Source organism: Phaethon aethereus, assembly GCF_964289735.1.
Source record: "Phaethon aethereus genome assembly, chromosome: 9".
In the NCBI taxonomy this organism is placed as follows: Eukaryota; Metazoa; Chordata; class Aves; order Phaethontiformes; family Phaethontidae; genus Phaethon; species Phaethon aethereus.
The window spans coordinates 735,952-753,788 of NC_138585.1; the positions used below are offsets into that span (position 1 = coordinate 735,952).

The 17,837-nt window shown below is 46.5% G+C and overlaps 2 protein-coding genes across 2 annotated transcripts; one reads left to right on the top strand and one right to left on the bottom strand.

Moving 5' to 3' along the window:
• Positions 1-228: 228 nt before the first annotated feature.
• WDR53 (WD repeat domain 53) lies at positions 229-4,184 on the bottom strand (the record flags this gene model as incomplete). Its single annotated transcript, XM_082003613.1, has 2 exons — positions 229-816; positions 3,708-4,184. 2 exons carry the CDS (start codon positions 4,182-4,184, stop codon positions 229-231), a joined length of 1,065 nt encoding a protein of 354 aa, XP_081859739.1.
• A 1,748-nt stretch (positions 4,185-5,932) lies between these two features.
• On the top strand, positions 5,933-9,278 carry FBXO45 (F-box protein 45; the record flags this gene model as incomplete). Its single annotated transcript, XM_082003640.1, has 3 exons — positions 5,933-6,208; positions 6,415-6,771; positions 8,810-9,278. The coding sequence occupies 3 exons, from the start codon at positions 5,933-5,935 to the stop codon at positions 8,993-8,995; spliced, it is 819 nt and encodes a 272-aa protein (XP_081859766.1). The 3' UTR covers positions 8,996-9,278.
• Between the last annotated feature and the right edge of the window lie 8,559 nt (positions 9,279-17,837).

Sequence of the window (17,837 nt, forward strand, 5' to 3'; positions counted from 1 at the left end):
ATTTCACCTAAATGCAACAAGCAAACTGCCAACCCTGCAAGAAACGGCTGCAGCAAATACCAACAGCCACTGAAAACCGTAATGTGAGGCCAGTTACATCACGAGTACTTGCAGCAAATCCCCTCCCAAGGGATGCAGCAAGTTCCACTGTTCCGGATGTAACTGGGCTTATTTCAAACGCTCTGAGAAGTGGTTTTCCCCCATAAATTTCTTTAAATATCTCAATGTCTAAGATTCTGGCAGTGGATACACAGATACAGAACTACTCTGATCAGCAACTAATACTCTCTTGGAGCCTTTGATCTCCGCACACGAAATCCAGTTCACCTTTTCTCTGTGCTCAATGGTTAGCTTTGGTAAAACTCTAGCATGTTCATTTGAAGCCCCTTTGTTGAGCTTCCCATCTTTTCTGCTGGAAGCAGGTCCTTGCACCTTCCTTCTCTGCAGAGATTTTGCTGGACTTTTCTGCTGCTTTCCGACGTCACTGCTGACATCCCAGAGCAAGACTTTCCCGTCATTTCCTCCAGTCAACAACCAGTACACTTCTGGCATAAAGAGGACCTGTGATACTCCCAAGCTGTGACCTTGAAACTCCAGCTCACATTCGAACTTGACACCAGTGACTCTGAATATTCTGACTTTACCGTCTTGAGCTCCACAGCCGAAGATGTTGCCGCACGATGCGACAGACAGGGAATGTGCAAGCGGCGGGTTAAAGAACTGGCCAGCTGACTGTGGACTCTCTTCCTCCATTTCACACTCCTGCAGGTTTGTGGTCCACAAGGGGCGGGCTTTCTGCAGGTTCCACAGCATAACCTTGGGGAAAAAAGTATGAATCAATGATTTGTCCATTTTAGGTAAAATCAGATCTTTCACTAACAGTAAAAAAAACCCCAAAACACATCCACACTTCTTGCTCCAGCAGACCAAAGGCTGTGCATGAGTGCAAGAGAAGCAAGACGTGCTGTGAGGAATGGTGGAACTTCACCTGATAAATACGGCAAATCTTGATGGCACACTTTCCAAACCCTCATATTGCCCTACTCAGCAGAGTCAATGCCTCAGACCTTTAGACCACAAAATGGATGAAAAAGCTGTTCTAAATGCTTTTACATTCATCTCAGCAGTAGTAATCATGATATACTGCACATTAATTATTTAAAAGGAGGGACACGGAAACGCTAGCAGTAAATGGAGATCACTATCATCCTGAATTTTATTTCTCTCTGCTACATACTTGTCCTAAAATAATCACTTCCATGAACGTGTTTGAAAAATGGAACATCAACAGGCAAACAGAAACTCTCATTTTTAAACAGAGATATATGTATTTTTTTTTATATATATACAATGAGTAGATCTGGTTTGTGCTATTACCGTATTGAGGTATGGTGTGCTTGTCCTGATGAGATGGCGGGGAGGTTGTGCTTTTATACTTGCTTTTAAAATGCCTCCAAGCCCCTCATGAAGCAATAACCGCACCTTCTAATGAATCCTGCATCTCTCATACAGTCATGCAAGTACTATAGATTTGTACTGCGCCAGTTAAAAATAATTCTCTCAAAACTTTTGTAGGATCTAGATTGGCGATGAGCATTTTCCAAGGCCAATAAGATATGAAAGCACAAGTCAGTCTAATGCAGTAATGGTATGCTGTTTGCTTTTTTTAACCAAAGCTTTAATTTGTTATTAATAAAAATATTCCTTCGCTAGTAATCTCTGGTGGAAAGTACAGGAGTCTTTAAATCTGGCCCACAAAAAGAGTTGCCACACTGGCTCTGCGTTTCTGGAATCCAAATCAGACTAAGACATCCAAAATATGTCGTTTTCCTGTCACTTTTCTGTTTTAGCGACTGTTGCTGCTGCTACATTAAAACCACTTTGCTACCGATGAAAGGGAAAACTTTCCACGATGACTGTGCAGAGCAGAGGAAATCAGAGAGGCTGAGTCCTAATGCTTAAAGCAAATACTCCCATTTTCATCACGGACAGCATTGCAACAGCTTTATGAATTCATCATGTGCTAACAAGTTTTCTGCAAACTAAGTATTTTCTGTCCTTGTGGCATTTTTCCTGCTTCCACAGAACTTCTGAAAAAACTCCAGCAACCTAAATTTCAGTTCTCATCAGCTACGGCTTCACTGAGGGTTTGACACGTGAGCCGCTCGTAGAGCTCGTAACTTCTCCAAAGACATGCTGCAGCACAGCAGTTCAGAGTATTGCTGCTCAGCTGCTCTTTGTGAAATGATGTATCTTAAAGCCAGCCTCGATGCAGAAAAATGCTCTTTTCATTGTACAAAAAAACACTAATGAATTCCTACTATTTTGGGATACTGACGTTCACCTAAAAACCAATTTGCCGAGGTACAGTAAACCACACTAAAACTAAAAAGTCACAAAAATAACCAGTTCACTCACACGGAAGTGGTATATAAATGTTTACAATTCTGAGAAAAAGTTTCCAGCCATAGGCTTGTGAATCTGCATTTTAGGGACCTGAATTAAGCCAACCGGCTAAGGTGCTGAGCATTTACTCCTCTTAGACTGACACTTCGGTACCTCTGAAAAGAAGTTTCTCACAGTACTTCATTTAAAACCCTACATCCATCTTTTAGTCAACCTAAGGAGGAAAAAAAAAAGTCGGAATATTTCTGATAATTTGGCAAAGTCTAAACCTGGCAGACTTCCATCAATCAGCCTACTTGGATATATATACTTACTGAATGCCTATGATCTATGGCTTTAATACGGAAAAATACTGCTTATACTAAATACCAGCATGTAAAAAATACTGCTTATACTGAATATCAGCATCTATTTGTTCTAATGGGCGTTAGATGCGCTTCGGTTTTAAGAACATAAGGTGAAACTGCTCAATGCTGTCAAAGAAAACTTCACCCTAGTAGCACTAGAACCACAGAAATCTTTGTAGAAGTGACAGTTTTAATCCCAGGCTAGACCAGCAATGTGGTCAGATCACAACCACTGGAAAGAAATTACTGAAAAACAGCTGTTCTGGGTGGCCAACTTTGGCAACGTAACTCAAGACTCCATTAACTCCCAGCACGTTTTTTCTCAGAACGCTTCCACAAGTGGTGTGCAAAGGACAAAGTTTCCTCTTGATGAGGATACAGAAGTGTAAAAGGCAAAAGAACATTTAATGTTGTGGTTAAACCACGACAGCTTCCAAGAGGTTAATCAGAACAAAGGATAAATTATAAAAATTACTTGTCCTTACAGTGATAGATACCACTTGGAAAGATATTTATGAACCTGCAGTAAAGTATTCTTGCTAGCATCCTCTCTGCTTCAGGCATTTTGCCTTTTCCTAACTACCACCTGCGTGTCATCTGCAGCCATAACTGATAGCTAGGGACAACTTCTGGTTTTGCTCGGCCCAACAGGGAGCTACTGTGGCATGAGTGTGCTTTGCACCATATTCTGTTTTCCCCCCTACCCTGCTCGTTTTTAGATTGTAAATATCAAGGAAAATAAAAACAAGGAGAGGAACCGCTGTGTAGAAAATGGCACAAACAGCCTCGATGCTAAGTTTCTCTGACAAAACTACTTTAGGATAGTTAAGGAGCATTCTGGTGACTGCGGGCTGTACACCCTCACTCTTGGTGAAAGTCTGTTGGTGCCTCACTGCACGGGTGGGTAGTTACTGTTTCACTTCTCTAATAACCATCTACTTGCATGCAAATCACCTGCATGTCCAGTCCGCAGGAAAGAAGGCTTTGAGGCCTCTGAGGACGAAAGACAACAGAGGAGCAGATGTTTGAGTGTCTCAAGGACCGGCTGACTTTCTTGTTTTCCAAGTCCATAACCTTTATTGCTCCCGAGTCATCTGCCGCAGCCAAAAAATTGTCGGTCTCGTTCACCGAGAGGCAGTTGATCTCCTCCTCATTCACATGGAAGCGTTCAACGGGCTCCTTGAGGGACCGGACATCCAGCAAACTGATAGCTTCTCCATGGGAAGTGTAGAGCCTGGTGGGGCAGCGGGGAGAGAACACCACGGAGGTCACGTCGTCTGCCTTCGGGAGCTGGAGCTGTCCTGCCGGAGCACCTCCTGCATCCCAGAGTGTGAGCTCGCCTCTCTCCGCACCCGAAGCCACCAGCCCTTCCGTGTTTATGTTCAAGCACAATATAGAGGACGAATGTCCACCAGTCCATTTGACTGCCATGTTTCAGGGACACCTCTGAAACAAACGAAAAAAAACAACCCTGAATTGAGCTGGTGTTGGTCTTACTACAGCAGAAAGCTTATGGAAGCCACAAGATCATCCTGTTGACTGTGATGCAAACTACTGGAAACTCTAGTGTCCAATTAAAACAGGCACCTCTACAGATCAATACCCAAATGAAGCTTTGGCTCAAATAGCATCAACATCAGCCACCACAGCGAAGAACGGCAGCAGTGCTGGCACCTGTACCTGTGCCATACATGGAGTAGATCTGCTGCTCTGACGTGGCTGCCTAGGTGACAGCTGTTTCCTTGGTGCATAAGGACATACATAGCACACCTGACAAAAGAGAGGCATGGTTCCTAATGGGATGTACTGGAAAGGAGCAAGGGGAAGACAGCAAATGGGTAAAGTCTATCTGCAGAGAGGTGACGTTGTTCTAGTCTGGGTGAAGGCACATGCGGATGCCTGTCTTTCATCCAGCTGCCGAGGTTAAGCAGTCTTGCAATACCTGGAGCAAGAAACTTGTGCTGGTGAGAGTGGGATAAACTGATTAATACCAAAAGGGACTGCCTTAATTTGTGTACTTTGTGTTCCCAAAGTGAAGGTAATTTTCTTGTGACTGGTAATAGCACAAACAGATAAACAATGGCATCTTTTTAAAAATTTCATTACCAGCTTAAGGTGGGTAGTTACAGGTTTGCAACACATTTAATTGGGCCTCAAAGGACGCCCATCAAGCTTACCATACTCCGGGCCCTTTCCTTGTCGCAACTGCCCACAGCAGCCCCTGTGACAGGACTGTTTAGGGGACCAAATCAGCAGAAAATTAAGTGGGGGTTAAAAAACGAGCAACACAAAAGCCTAACAAGTTTTGGAGAGACTGGCATGCTGTAGGGGAAAAGGAGAGCTAATACCAGGGTTGGGGCGCAGACGGCAACGCCGTGTTTGCGGGACAGAGCTATGGCTGTCCCAGCAGCAGCTTCAGTGACCACGGCGCTGCCTTAACGTCGATGGTTTTATTGCATTCTTGGGCAATAAAGGGCTTCTTTTTGTTTGTTTGTTTGTTTGTTTTTAACCGTGTTATGTTTTGCATGTGATTTTTGTTGAGCCTGGCCTCAAGAGCAGCTAAAATTCATTCAATTCGCCAGGAAAATTTCCGTCTTGTCGATTAAATTACGGAAACTTATGCAATTACGGAAAGCGCCGTATACCTTACCTGCAACCTGGGTGGCACATTCGCGGCCAGCCGCTCGCCCGTACTTCGGGAACTGAGGTAACTTCTTGCCGGCTGCCCCCTTCCGCCCCGGTAGGCCCGACTCCCGTCTTTCGGAAGACAGCCGCCCCGGGGCCGGGGAAGCGACTCCTCAGGAGCGCTACGGCGCGGCTCTGACGGCTGTCCCCGGGCGGGCGAGCCCGGCAGCCCGACCCCCGAGGGCGGCGGGCCCGCACCGGGCACCGACAGCGGGGGGTGCGAAGCCCCCGCCAGGCCCCCCGGCGCCGCGCGCGCCGCCTCACCTCGCCTCCGCCGGCCGCTCCCGCGCCCCGCCCGCGCATGCGCGCCGAGCGGGGCGGGCTGCCCGCGGCGGTGATGGCGGCGCCGGGCGCGCGCGCCCCCTCGCCGTGAGGGCCTTGGGCGGGCGGCCCGGGGCCCGCCGCCACCGCTGTCGCCGGCGAGGGGAGGGTCAGCGCGGCCCCCACGTCCCGGCCCGCCGCCTGCGGGGCGCTCGGGGAGGGGGAGGGAGGCGATGGCGGCGGGCCCCGGCGGCGGCTGCGGCGGGGGGGCGGCGGCGGCGGCGGCGGGAGGGCCGGGCTGGCGGTTGCCGGGGCGTGTGCTGGAGCTGGTCTTCTCCTACCTGGAGCTGCGGGAGCTGAGGAGCTGCGCGCTGGTCTGTAAGCTGTGGCACCGCGTCCTGCACGGCGACGAGAACAGCGAGGTGTGGCGCAGCTTGGCAGCCCGCTGCCTGGCGGAGGAGGCCCTGCGCACTGACATCCTCTGCAACGTGCCCACCTACAAGGGCAAGGTGAGCCCCGCAGTTCCCCCTGCCGCTCGGGGGCACCCCCCTGCCCCTCGGGGACACCTCTCCTTAGCCGCACGGCAACCCCCCAGCCGCTCGGGGATATCCTCCCAGCCGCTCGGCCTGGCCGTCGTTAGAAACCAAGGAGGGGCCTGAAGAAACATGACAGAATTTTATCTTCCCTCCTGTCCCTCCTTCTTCTCCTCCGCCAGGTCCGTGCCTTCCACCACGCTTTCAGCACCAATGACTGCTCGCGGAACGTCTACATCAAGAAGAACGGCTTCACGCTGCACCGCAACCCCATTGCCCAGAGTACAGATGGGGCGCGGACCAAGATCGGCTTCAGCGAGGGCCGCCATGCCTGGGAGGTGTGGTGGGAGGGCCCGCTGGGCACCGTGGCCGTCATCGGCATCGCCACGAAGCGGGCTGCCATGCAATGCCAGGGTTATGTGGCCCTGCTGGGGAGTGACGACCAGAGTTGGGGCTGGAACCTGGTGGACAATAACTTGCTGCATAATGGAGAGGTGAACGGCAGTTTCCCCCAGTGCAATAACGCGCCCAAATACCAGGTGAGTGGGACTTGGCGCGGGCTGGAAGCTCCATCATGTTTGACGGCAGCCGGCTGTCAAGAACTTCCTCCCTCGCATGTCCTGGCTGTCTGCTGAATTGGTCCTAAATGCCCACCTAAGGGTGTCTCTTCCTTCCCTGCAGAACGCAAATGACTCTGCCTTGTGAGGCCTTTCCCCCTTCATTTACTGCTTCCTCAGGCTACACCTGTGTGTGTGGTGGTCAACGGACCTGACCCTCAGTTGTTTCCGCATTTCTGTCTCAAATACTGAGTGCGAAGCATGTACCGTGGGTGTCTGCTTAGAAACCATGTTGCATTTTGAAATAAAAGCTGAAAAGGCTGTTGTAGCCTTCTGAAGTAACGACTTGCCCCAGAGCAAGTCTGTGGTATTTTAGCCTTTTGTTTTATGGCAGTGTGAGCTGAGGTTAGTGCTTGGGGAAGAGTCTTCCTGTAAAAACCTGCAGCGGTGCTGAGTGCTGCTTGTTTGCTCGCTGACAGCGTTCCCATAGGTGACATCGCTTGGCTGGCATTCTGGGTTGTGATGTTCAGATAATTTCAGGCTATTAAAGAGCAGGTGCCATTCCACCTTTTTGTCCCTACAGAAGTGTTTATCTTTGTTCTTCTGGCTACTCACACAACTACGTTTTGGCTGCTGGCTTTCCTCACATTGCAACTCAAGCTGTATGCATTATAATTTCCATCTCATAATGCTGTGGCTCTGTACAAGTACTGGCTTATGTTTCAATTGGGGGTGAGGGTCTGTGTAGTAACTTGCACCTGCTGTTCCTAAATTTCATGTAAAAGTTCACCGCCAAGCACTTAATTCTGTCTGAAGGTTATACCTGCTGCTTTTGGCAATAATACCTAAAATGAGTGTAATCAAAGAGTTTTAGGTTTTTTTCCATCCACATGTTCCCTACCATGGAAATTGAGTTGGCGCTTGCCAGGCATGACCCGTTGTGGTTGCGTTCTGCTGTCCTTGTCTAGGCCTTTCTGCAGCAACAGGGTGATGAAAGGTTTTGAAGCTGAGTCCCCAGCTCGTGTGGGGACTCAAGGGTGAAGGCAGTTGCTGCTTTCTCTGTAGAAATTGGTGAGAGCTCAAATCTGTGATCCTTTAGAGGATTGTGTGTTTATTAACACATGTACAGTGGTCTGCTCACAGGAAACATATTTGAAGGAAACACATGTGTGTGTTAGTGTTGGTTAGAAGAAAAATGTGTTGGCTGGAAGAAATCCCCAGCTTTGGGGCTGGCTAGTGAAGAATCAGAAGTTTGTGCAGTGTCCTGCTGCGCTTGCTTCTGGTGTCTGGGACTTGTATTTATGTCTAAAATAACATGTACTAGACAAGTGCCGGGAGCACTGTGCATGCTTAGATCCGAGTCTCTTGCTGTGTTCAGTGTTGGTTTCACTCGTGTGTGTGTGTATATATCTTTTTATATATATATGTTCTCAAGCTTATTTTGCCTAAGCTTTCAACTGGAATTTCCTTCTGCCTTGGTGAGGGAATATTTCTGTCAGTGACAGCACCTGCGTAGTAGTGTGCTGTGGGATATTTTGTACATGGCACTTACCGTTCCAAAACAAGTTCATTGTCTTTAAAATTGCTCTTTACAGAGCAATTACAGCTCAGCAATAGCAACAACTAAATACGGAATTCAGGTAACATGGAGGCCATTACAAAGTTCAAAACTGCATTATTCTGAAGCATGTGGTATGCAGTATGCTCACTCTCGGTGCGCTCGCAAGGTTCACGTGAGAAGGGTTATGTTTATTATCGTGTAGGTGGTTAGATGCAGCCTGCCTGCTGGAAGCGAGCAGCAGAGGTGCTTGGGATCCTAGTGCATTGGAGCGAAATTGAGAAATTCCTATCATAAAAGCAATGCGATCACGAGAAACAGGAAAGCCTTGCTTTAAAATTACCTGCTGCGTTATACATGGTCTATGCTTTATTTTTGTGCCTCCATTTGAATATGCTGACCCTTTCTATGTGTTGTGTGTTTTTGTTTTTTTTTATTCCCCCTTCCTGTCTCTGTTTCCAGATAGGTGAAAGGATTCGAGTTATCCTGGACATGGAAGACAAAACATTAGCGTTTGAGAGGGGCTATGAGTTCTTGGGAGTTGCCTTCAGAGGACTGCCAAAAGTTTGCCTGTATCCAGCGGTGTCTGCTGTGTATGGTAACACAGAAGTGACTTTGGTCTACCTGGGAAAACCTTTGGATGGATGACGTGGATTGTTTCGTTGGGACATCGAGATGTGGATAGTTGGGAGGAGAAATCTGCATGTTGGTTGGAGGGAAACGTATATTCGAGGAAAAACAAAAAAAGTGTGGGTGTGTGTCCAGGAACCACCGAGGGGATCACATGGAGTTTTGAGATGGAGGACCAGCCATACTTCAGGAATTGTGTTATATTTCCTCTTTCTACCAGGCCAGAAAAATCCTCAGGGTTGCAGTTGGTTGAGTGGGAAGCTGACACATGCATGTTGCAACAGATTTCATTGCTAAGATGGCAGTGTGTGACCTCAAATATTTAAGAAAGGATTTGATACAAAACTGCTTGAGGAAATTAGCCTGAGATTTGTAAGTAGCGCGTTTTGTGAAAGACTCCCATTTAAAAACTGCTTGTTCCTTCCCTTCCTTCCTTTGGGCCAACGTGGGTACCGGAGGAGACCGAGCCTGGTTGGATTTTATTTACAATTTACAATTTTTAACATACTGAGAAGCATGGTCTGTCTGGACTGCCCTTCTCTAGTATAATGATACAAAATGTGTGCAGCTATTTTTAAGTGTATTTTAAGGGTTGTATATATAGAACACGTTGAAAAGAACAGTTAAAAGAAAGGGTTTGCTTTATTCTACCTGGGACATAGTTTCTTAAAGGGAACCCCCCCCACTACGTGGCATCAGAAAATATACGTCAGACAGGTATATAACATTCATGTAAGTGTACTTCTTCTGTTGTATTGTATAGCATTTTGGGATGCTCTTGTGCAGTACAGTGCTACATCGGGTCATTTTCTGTGAAAGTTTCCATAGCTTTAGCAAAAGTTTTGTTCTCTGTAGAAAACACAAAACATTTTCCCCATGAGTTTCCTTTCGCCATAATTTGTGATCCCCTTTAGGAGAGGAGGCCACAACACAGGGGTGAGCTTGTCTTCCTTTCAACGTCAAAGATACTAACTTTTAAAAGCATTCTTGCGCTTTCTATTCACCATTGCGAAATGTTTCAAAATAATGGGGAAGGAGCATTCAGTTTCTGAATCCAGACCTTGTTTTTAGCTTAAATGGCTTTATAAGGCTTTCAGGCTTGGCTGAACCTTTCTTTAATTAAATAAAATCCCCCAGTACCCAAGTATTCACCTGCCTGTTTTTCAGTCAGGACGAGTAAAACTCTCACCAACCTTTTGATGGGGGTTCTGGATCAGGTTCAATATCTGGGCTTTTCACTTGCACTGGTTTTCTAAAGACCATGTAGAAACCCCTCTGGTGTGTCGGTGTGCTGGCATGGGCAGGCTGGGGAGGCTGTGAAGCGGAGGGGTGTAGTAAGGAGGGACTTTCTGCTGAAACTGCTTTCCTCTGAGGTTGAAAGGTCTGTAGGGAGCCCCAGAAAGGCTTCTTTTAACAGGCCACTAAAATCTGTAAGCCCTGCAGCTAGCTCTTGACTCTTGTTTCTTGTTGGTTGGCGTTTCCCAGAGCTGTCTGAACTGCTTCAGAGAGGAAGAAGGAAATATTTATACAACTTCTTTTTGCTTTATTTGCTCTAGAGAATGTGAATTGCTTAATTCTGGCAATTCTCGGAGCATGGGAGAGAGAGGAATTCCTCTTAGGCTGTTGCTCATTTCTTCCCCCCGTTACTCGAGTAGTGCGAGGAGAGCGGTGCAAGCAGGTGAGTGAGGCTCCTAGTCTGCTGCTGAGGAGCTGTCCTTGAACTACTCTTTACCTCGTAGATAACAAAGTTCTGCACTTGAATGGAGCGTGTATGTCATTACCATTTAAAAGGATTTTAAAGTATTTATTTGGTTGGCGTGTTGTTTATTGCTTAAAGGCAATATCGAGGTCGGTTCCTCTTGGCGGTGTTAAAATATGCAGTGAGAAATGAAGATGTTTTAAGTGGTGCAGGGAACATCTGAATAAATGATGTGGGATGGGCATACGAGTATCTTTTGGGAAAAAATCTGTTACAAGCATTGATTGTACTAGACTGTAAAGTATGTATCTGCATAGCAGAACCATGGGGCATGAAGGAGGGAAAAAAAGGAAGGAAAACCCTGTCCAATTTCAGAAAATAACATTGTCCCCGAGATGAATGTATTCTCAGTGCAGTCCTGAAAGATGTGACCTCTGTGCTTGTTGATGAATCCAATTAGATGCAAGTAAACCCTGAGAACTTCCGAGGAGTTTTATTCACAAGTTAAGATTGATTTCCATTCTTCAGACTGCATCTTACCCTATAAATAATTTCCCTCTAAATTAGAAGTGCTGAAAGTTGAACATTCCTTAAGGGTGGGTTTGGGGGGGACTCACTTATGTAAGATTATAACTTATTCCTGGAGACCAGTGCTGGCTGTACAAAATATTAAAATAAACTCTGCTACAATTCAGAAGGATATATTGGTGTGCATTGTTGTAATGACATCCGTGGTGTGGTGATAGGAAAAATGGGGCACCAAGAAGATGGAGGCGTTGGGACTGCGTGGTTCGCTGTGTGACTGCTTGAGAAGAGAGAAACTGATGAGTGGTTAATGAGGACTTGCAAACTTGGTAGTCTAATAGCCGTGCTTGGGAAATTGCATCCTCCAAAATGGGGACACTCACATGTGACAGTGTGGGAAAAGGCTTTCCTGATGGCTGGAGTTCTCTTGATTGGAATTGAGGTGTTGTGCTCGCTGCTGTGGCTGCTCTGCCCTGCTCCTGTACTGAGGTGCCTCCTTCCCAGGTCAGCTTCTCGGCTTCTCTCTGTTTCCTTAGCTTTCCATGTGAAGTTCAATATTTTGTGGTGCTTTTAGGAATAAGTAGGTGATTTTAGGAAGAAGGAGACTGTGTTGTGGTTGTGAGCTCCGAGGCACTTTCCAAACTCTCTGCATCAAGAATTTGCTTTTAAGCGGTGAACTTTTGGCTCACATCTCTGCGAGCTTCTTCAGGAGCAAAGAGGTTTGATGCTGGCTCGCCAAAAATGTAGAATCACTTCTTCTAGTCTGAGGTCTTTCAGTCAGCTACACAGCTGTTTGAAGTATTTTCCCTACCCCAACTAGTGATTTAACTGCTGGTCATGAGGAACATCAACTGTTCATAGCTCCCATAACAGAAATCAGTCCGATTCACAGGTCTTGGCTTCGGAATTCCACAGGATGTCCAGAATTTTTTTATAAGTGAGCATTTTTTCTATCATTTGAATGAATAAAACTCAGAATTTCTGGTCGTTTAAGTGTGTGGTGAAATGTGTGGGGAGCTTAAGAGGTAATCGTCTGATCTGGTCATGTTTCTGTGTCTGAGGAAGTGAAGAGCTCGATGTGGCCATTTATTTTGGGACAGAATCTGTTCTTGGCTTCAGTGGTGGCTGGTTGTGTTGGCCTGAAGTCAGATGCGTGACTTCTTTTTCTGTAAGAAGACAGAGATGTTGCTGGAACGAACTAATAAATCAAGATGGCATGGGAAACTCACCCTGGTAGGGATATTTTCTTGAAAATGTTTTCTTCCTCCACTTAAAATGCAGTGGTGAGCATGCATTTTTGAGAGTCCCGAGTGTGCCTTCTGCTAGCAAACGCCATTTGGTTTTGTTACATTTGGCCATGTTTCAGGTGACAAAACTAGCCCGGAGCAGATGGCCTTGATTCTGTGGGCTGAACCTCTGCTGCCTCAGGTGTGGACACATTCTTCTCTGCCTGCCTCTGAATCCGATAGCAAGCTGGAACATACTAGCTTTTCTCTCCGCTTACCGAGGGTCTACATTTTTAAATTCCCTTAACATGCAGGTGGGTTTTCCAGATGGCTGTCTCTTTTTTTTTTTTTTTTTCCCCTCTTCCATTTTCACTGGGATGATGACAGCGGTGATGAATTAAAATACCACTCGGCCCGATCACACTTTGATCGTACAAAACTTATTTTCTCTAAGTATTTGAGAGGTAACCAGCTGTCAGTGATTCCTGTATTTCCATACCAATACTTCGGTTCTAGGTAAATCATTACATGTTATAAATAGCTCTGGGCACTGGCAGGAACGCAGCTATTAGTGCTATATGCGCTGCCATTCTGGAACAGTGCCGGTTCTTGCACGATACAGATAATTTGGTGAAATCTGTAGCCAGCAAACGGCATTATTGAAATCCGTTCTAGGATCCTTTCTACATTTACAAACCAGGTTATTAAATGGTTAGGAGCGTGATGTGTTTGATTTCTGTACGTGACGTATTCCACCTCGCACTGAGGTGTCATTCGGTTGAAAGGAAGATTAATTAAGCGGTAAATGACTGCAGAAAGCTTTTCCTGCAGTGATCCTGAACCTACTAATTTATACTTTAAGCAACTTTTTGCACGCTGCAGGATGACGCTGTACATGTTGTGTGACTTCTGAACGAATTCTCACGCCTCCCACAAGAGGGCAAAGTTAACAGTGCTGTGGGAGCCTAGACTTTGAATTTCCTAAGTGTTGTGCAAAAGAACTGTTTAATGTGGAACCTTCTCTGTGAGCATTTGCTTCCTGGCCTCTTAAAAAAACCAAACCAACAAACCTCAACAAAACAGGTGATCGTGGAGAAGTGGATAACAGACGTGGAATTTTTTAAATATACTTCTTCATTTAACCCTTGATCCTGAAATTAGGCTGAGCAAATCTTTGCAGTTCAGAAAATTATTTTCAGTGACAGTGAACTGAGCTGAGATGCTGCGATCACCTTAAAAAGACCGAAAGGGATTTGAGGCGCTCAAACAAAATGTCACTGTTGCCATTGAATGGGAGGACGTACCCATAGTCAGTCACTTATTGGTCTACTTTTTGCCAGACTTGCTTTTCTTCTTCAGGGGCATTTGTGATCAGGAAATACTGGTATCATGAAAAGATGTTTAAAAAAATTAGATATATTCCAGTGCAGTTGAGGAAAAAACCCCAAAATCATTGAAAAGGGATTTAAAAATAAAACTCATTGTGTATTGCAAATGTTGTTTATTCTTCTGTAGTTTTACAAGCTCAACAAGCAAGGGTGTCATCTTCCTTCCATGCCCGCACTTGCAGATTTGTTGTGAGCTAGCTGGAGTTGTTTCATGTTTGCTTGCTTTATTTTGTGTTTTTAATCCATATTGTTCTACCTGTGTTAAAAGCTATGTGTTTACCTGCAGGCAGTGTTTGAATGGGGAAAAGTATGAAGGTATAACCTTGCCTATTCTTGTCTTTTGTGTAGTGTCTGATCTTCTTTGTGGGCTCCCAGTTTCTGCAGCTAAACTTTTGGTAGTTTTATCCAGAAAGAGCAGGAGCGTTACCATGCATGTAAATGAGTGACCATCCTGGGACATGTCACCTTTATATATCTATATAGTGTGTTTATGTATATATATATAGTGTTTTACTGCTCAGGATGGGTGCTTATGTCCACAAATATTTTGCTGTATGTTTTGCAAAGTGATTTTTTTGTTTGTTTGTTTGTTTAAATTTTATTGTCCTTTCTTGAACTTCTGATTTCAGGCTGTGAATGTGCTCTCGTTTGCACAGTGCAGTCTGTGCATCTTCAGAGACACACTCCAAAGACACGGACAGATGTGAAAACAGCTGTTTTACAACAGTGTGTAGGCTACAGCTACAAAATGCCATTCTCTTGCAAACATTCAGGCTTGGTTATGTGCCTGCAGCAAGACACACTGGCATCCTCCGTTCCTGATGCCTGTGTTTAAAGCAGTCTGTCAGCCTCAGTTTGCAGCAGGTGAGTTGAAAATTGAGGCAGGACAAAACCTGATCAATAACAGGAAGCACAGACCTATTTTCAACCCAAGTAGGTGAGCGTATGCTGCGTGCATGACTCCCTGGACTCTCCGTAGCTCAGTGACGTGTTAAATCTGAGAGCGAGCTGGATATGGGCTGTTCTCCATCCACAAAACCTCCACAGTACCTCTTTACAGGTAACAAGCAGCTGGTTGCAGCTTCAGCTGCAAGAAGGATTTCAGCAGTTGGAGACTGAAAGCCTGCAAGCAAGTTATTAAACTAAGGTTATGAAGTTCTTTTCTTTCCTTAGCATTCTGTCACTTTTAAATAGTAATTTCAGGGAGTGCGCTCCACCAGCTTTAATATGTGAGGTCGTAATTATGAAGTGCCAGACAAACCTGCCAGTAAGGAAATGGATGTTGACCAGAATGCTTTTTGTATGACATTCTGAATACTGCAGTGGTTAAAGCTTTTCAGCCTCTGTCTGCCACTTCCAAATCACCTTTTTGGGTTTTTTTGTTGGCCTTTGTTTGGTCATTTTTTTTGTGCCCAGGTGACAGAGCACATGCTGGATCCCATCTGACATTGGGCACCTGAGCCCTTCTGCAAGGTCTTGTGCAAGAGCAGAGCTCGAGGGTAGGATCTCATGCTTTGTAAACCGCCAAGAGATTTTCATCTCAGCTTTAGCATACAATTTTGTCTTATCCTGGAAAAATTAATTGACGCATGCAGAGCTGGAGCAGAGTTGGAACAAACATTAGTGGGACTTGGGAGTGTGGAATATGGAAATAAGTTGGTTTTAAGTGTCAACCTGTGGCCCAGCAGTCTCAACCCACCATGCTGTGCGTCTCTGCGACATGGCTTGTCTTTACTGGCAGACTGCTGGTGGCTCTTCTTGGAAGGAAAATGGAGTACAAGAGGGGAAGATCTACTTTATTAATCAATTCATCTGTTTGAACTTTCTCCCCTCTTGCATTCCTGTGTTAATTCAGGTCTCAGATTGAAAGGTGAAAGCCTGCTTTGAATCTCTCCCAGATACAGCTGTAGGGATGAGGTTTCAGATGCAACAATGATGTCACCTTTGTGTTAGAGTTTGTTTAAAAAAACCACAGAAACTTACATCCTGGCAGGTTTTTTCTCTTTTATTACGTGAGAGCAAGGAATATGCCCTATGTGCAAGAGGGCATACCACTCCTGGAACCCTGAAGACTGGCTTTGTCACTTGTCCCAGAAGTATTATGCTAGAAAGGAGGGATGCTGAGCCCCAAGGCTGAAGACCAGGAAAAGGAAGATGTTTGGAATGTGAACGCTCCGGCTTGCTTCCACCTCTGACTGCAGTCCACCTTGAGAGGAGCTGCTTGTAAGATAATGCTGCGTAGCAGGGCTGTTGGCTCTCCTGGCCAAAGCTGGATGGGATACGCTTAGCTCTGTAAGGAGCTGAGATAGTTTCACTTCCCTTCTCATTAATGACACAATTACTCACTTCTCTTAAGTGGAACGGCAGAGGGAAGGGAGTAGGTGTGACTACAGATGGGAGTAATTTTTCTTGCCACAATTTGCATTGCTGAATGATGTCACAGCAGTGACTTGTCCTTACCTTTTCCTGGTGACTTAGAGCCTCCAGTCCTGACAGTTTTGTGCTAAAAACTTTGGTAAATGTGCTGGAGTAGGTGGGTTGGGTGTTTTTAGTGCTTTTATTCGTTTATTTTATTGTACAGTACGAAACTGAGATCAATTTATCCGCATCTGGCAACCCTGTGGGAAAAACTTGGGCAACACTTTCAAGTCTAAGTGCAACCAAAGACCAAACTGTAGATCTAAGCAACCTGGAAGGAGATCCAAGAGGAAAGGTCAGTTGTCTTCTCTTAGCTCCAGGTACTTGCTTCTCCTGCGGATGCGTTGCAAGCAGTTCTCTAGAGCATCTGGACTTCCAGTAGTGTCTGTCTCAGATCTTGAGCTGTAAGGGAGTAGATGTACTTGGCTTCCAGCTGCTACAGAAATACAAGGCTCTGCTACTTCAATGCCTGATGCGTCCTGCTGCACGCTCTGCCCCGAAGACCTTGTGATCTGGATGCTCTGCCGCTCTCTGAGGAGGAGCTTCGCTTCAGCGTGGTGGTGGATCCCTTGTGCAGACCTCAAACCCCTGGCCTGGGAAAGGCGGGTGGGTGAAGGCTACGCGAGGCGGCAGGAGCTCGGCCGCAGGGTGGGCTCGGCCGCGCGTGCGGCCGAGCAGAGGGGAAATGAGATCACTTCTGTGGCTCTCCCTTCTGCAGCCCGCTTCCTCCTCATTTACATCTCGCACGCTGTCAGGTCTGGGCGAAGGAAGAGCGGCGACTGCAGGGACAGAGCTGCCTGTGCTGGACCTGCCTGTGGGAGGGGAACCGGGGTGCAGCCTCGTCCCCTGGCGCGGGGTCCAGGAAGCTGCTGTGGCCGAGCCACTGACTAGCTCTCCTCTTCCCTTCCCGCACAGCGCTGCGCTCTCAGAAACATGGTTTTGCTTTCTACTAAGACCTTTCTTCTGAGCCGCGTAGAGGATACTTGCACCTTTTGAAAACGAAAGGGTCTAAGGGCAGGGATCCTCTATGAAAATTGCTGCTGTGGGGCTCCTGGTTGGTGTCTAGGTCCTCGGTCCAATGTCCTCCAAGCCCAAACACATCATTTTCCCAACTGTTCCTGCTGGAAGCTCACCTGGGTCCCTGCGGGCTCGTTGCATGTTGTCAGTCTGGTGGGGTTATTTCCTTCCCTCTCCTCCCTGAGCTCGCGCAGCCCAGATGTCTGCAGGTGTCAGCAACCGGCATGTTGCCGCAAAGGCAAGCGAGCAAGCCCCATGCTCTGCTCAGAACAACCCAGAAGACTTTTTTGAAACCCCTCTTTCCATCAGAAAACCTGGCAAGAGTTAGGAGACTCCTCACAGCTGAAAATGGGGGAGCAAAGGTGAGCTTAGTTGTGGATAAATGGGTAATTGTAGAGCGAGAGCCCACCAGGAGTGTAGGCTGCTGCTGGAAAGGGAGCAGGAGCGGGATGGTGGAGTTGGCCCAGAGGAGGATGCCTTCAGTACGGGGAGATCCCAGGCACATGAGCTGCTGGGAAACCGGAGCCTGAAGCTTTAGTTTAGTGACTAATGTTAGTGCCAGCACATGTGTTTCCTTGGAAGAAAAC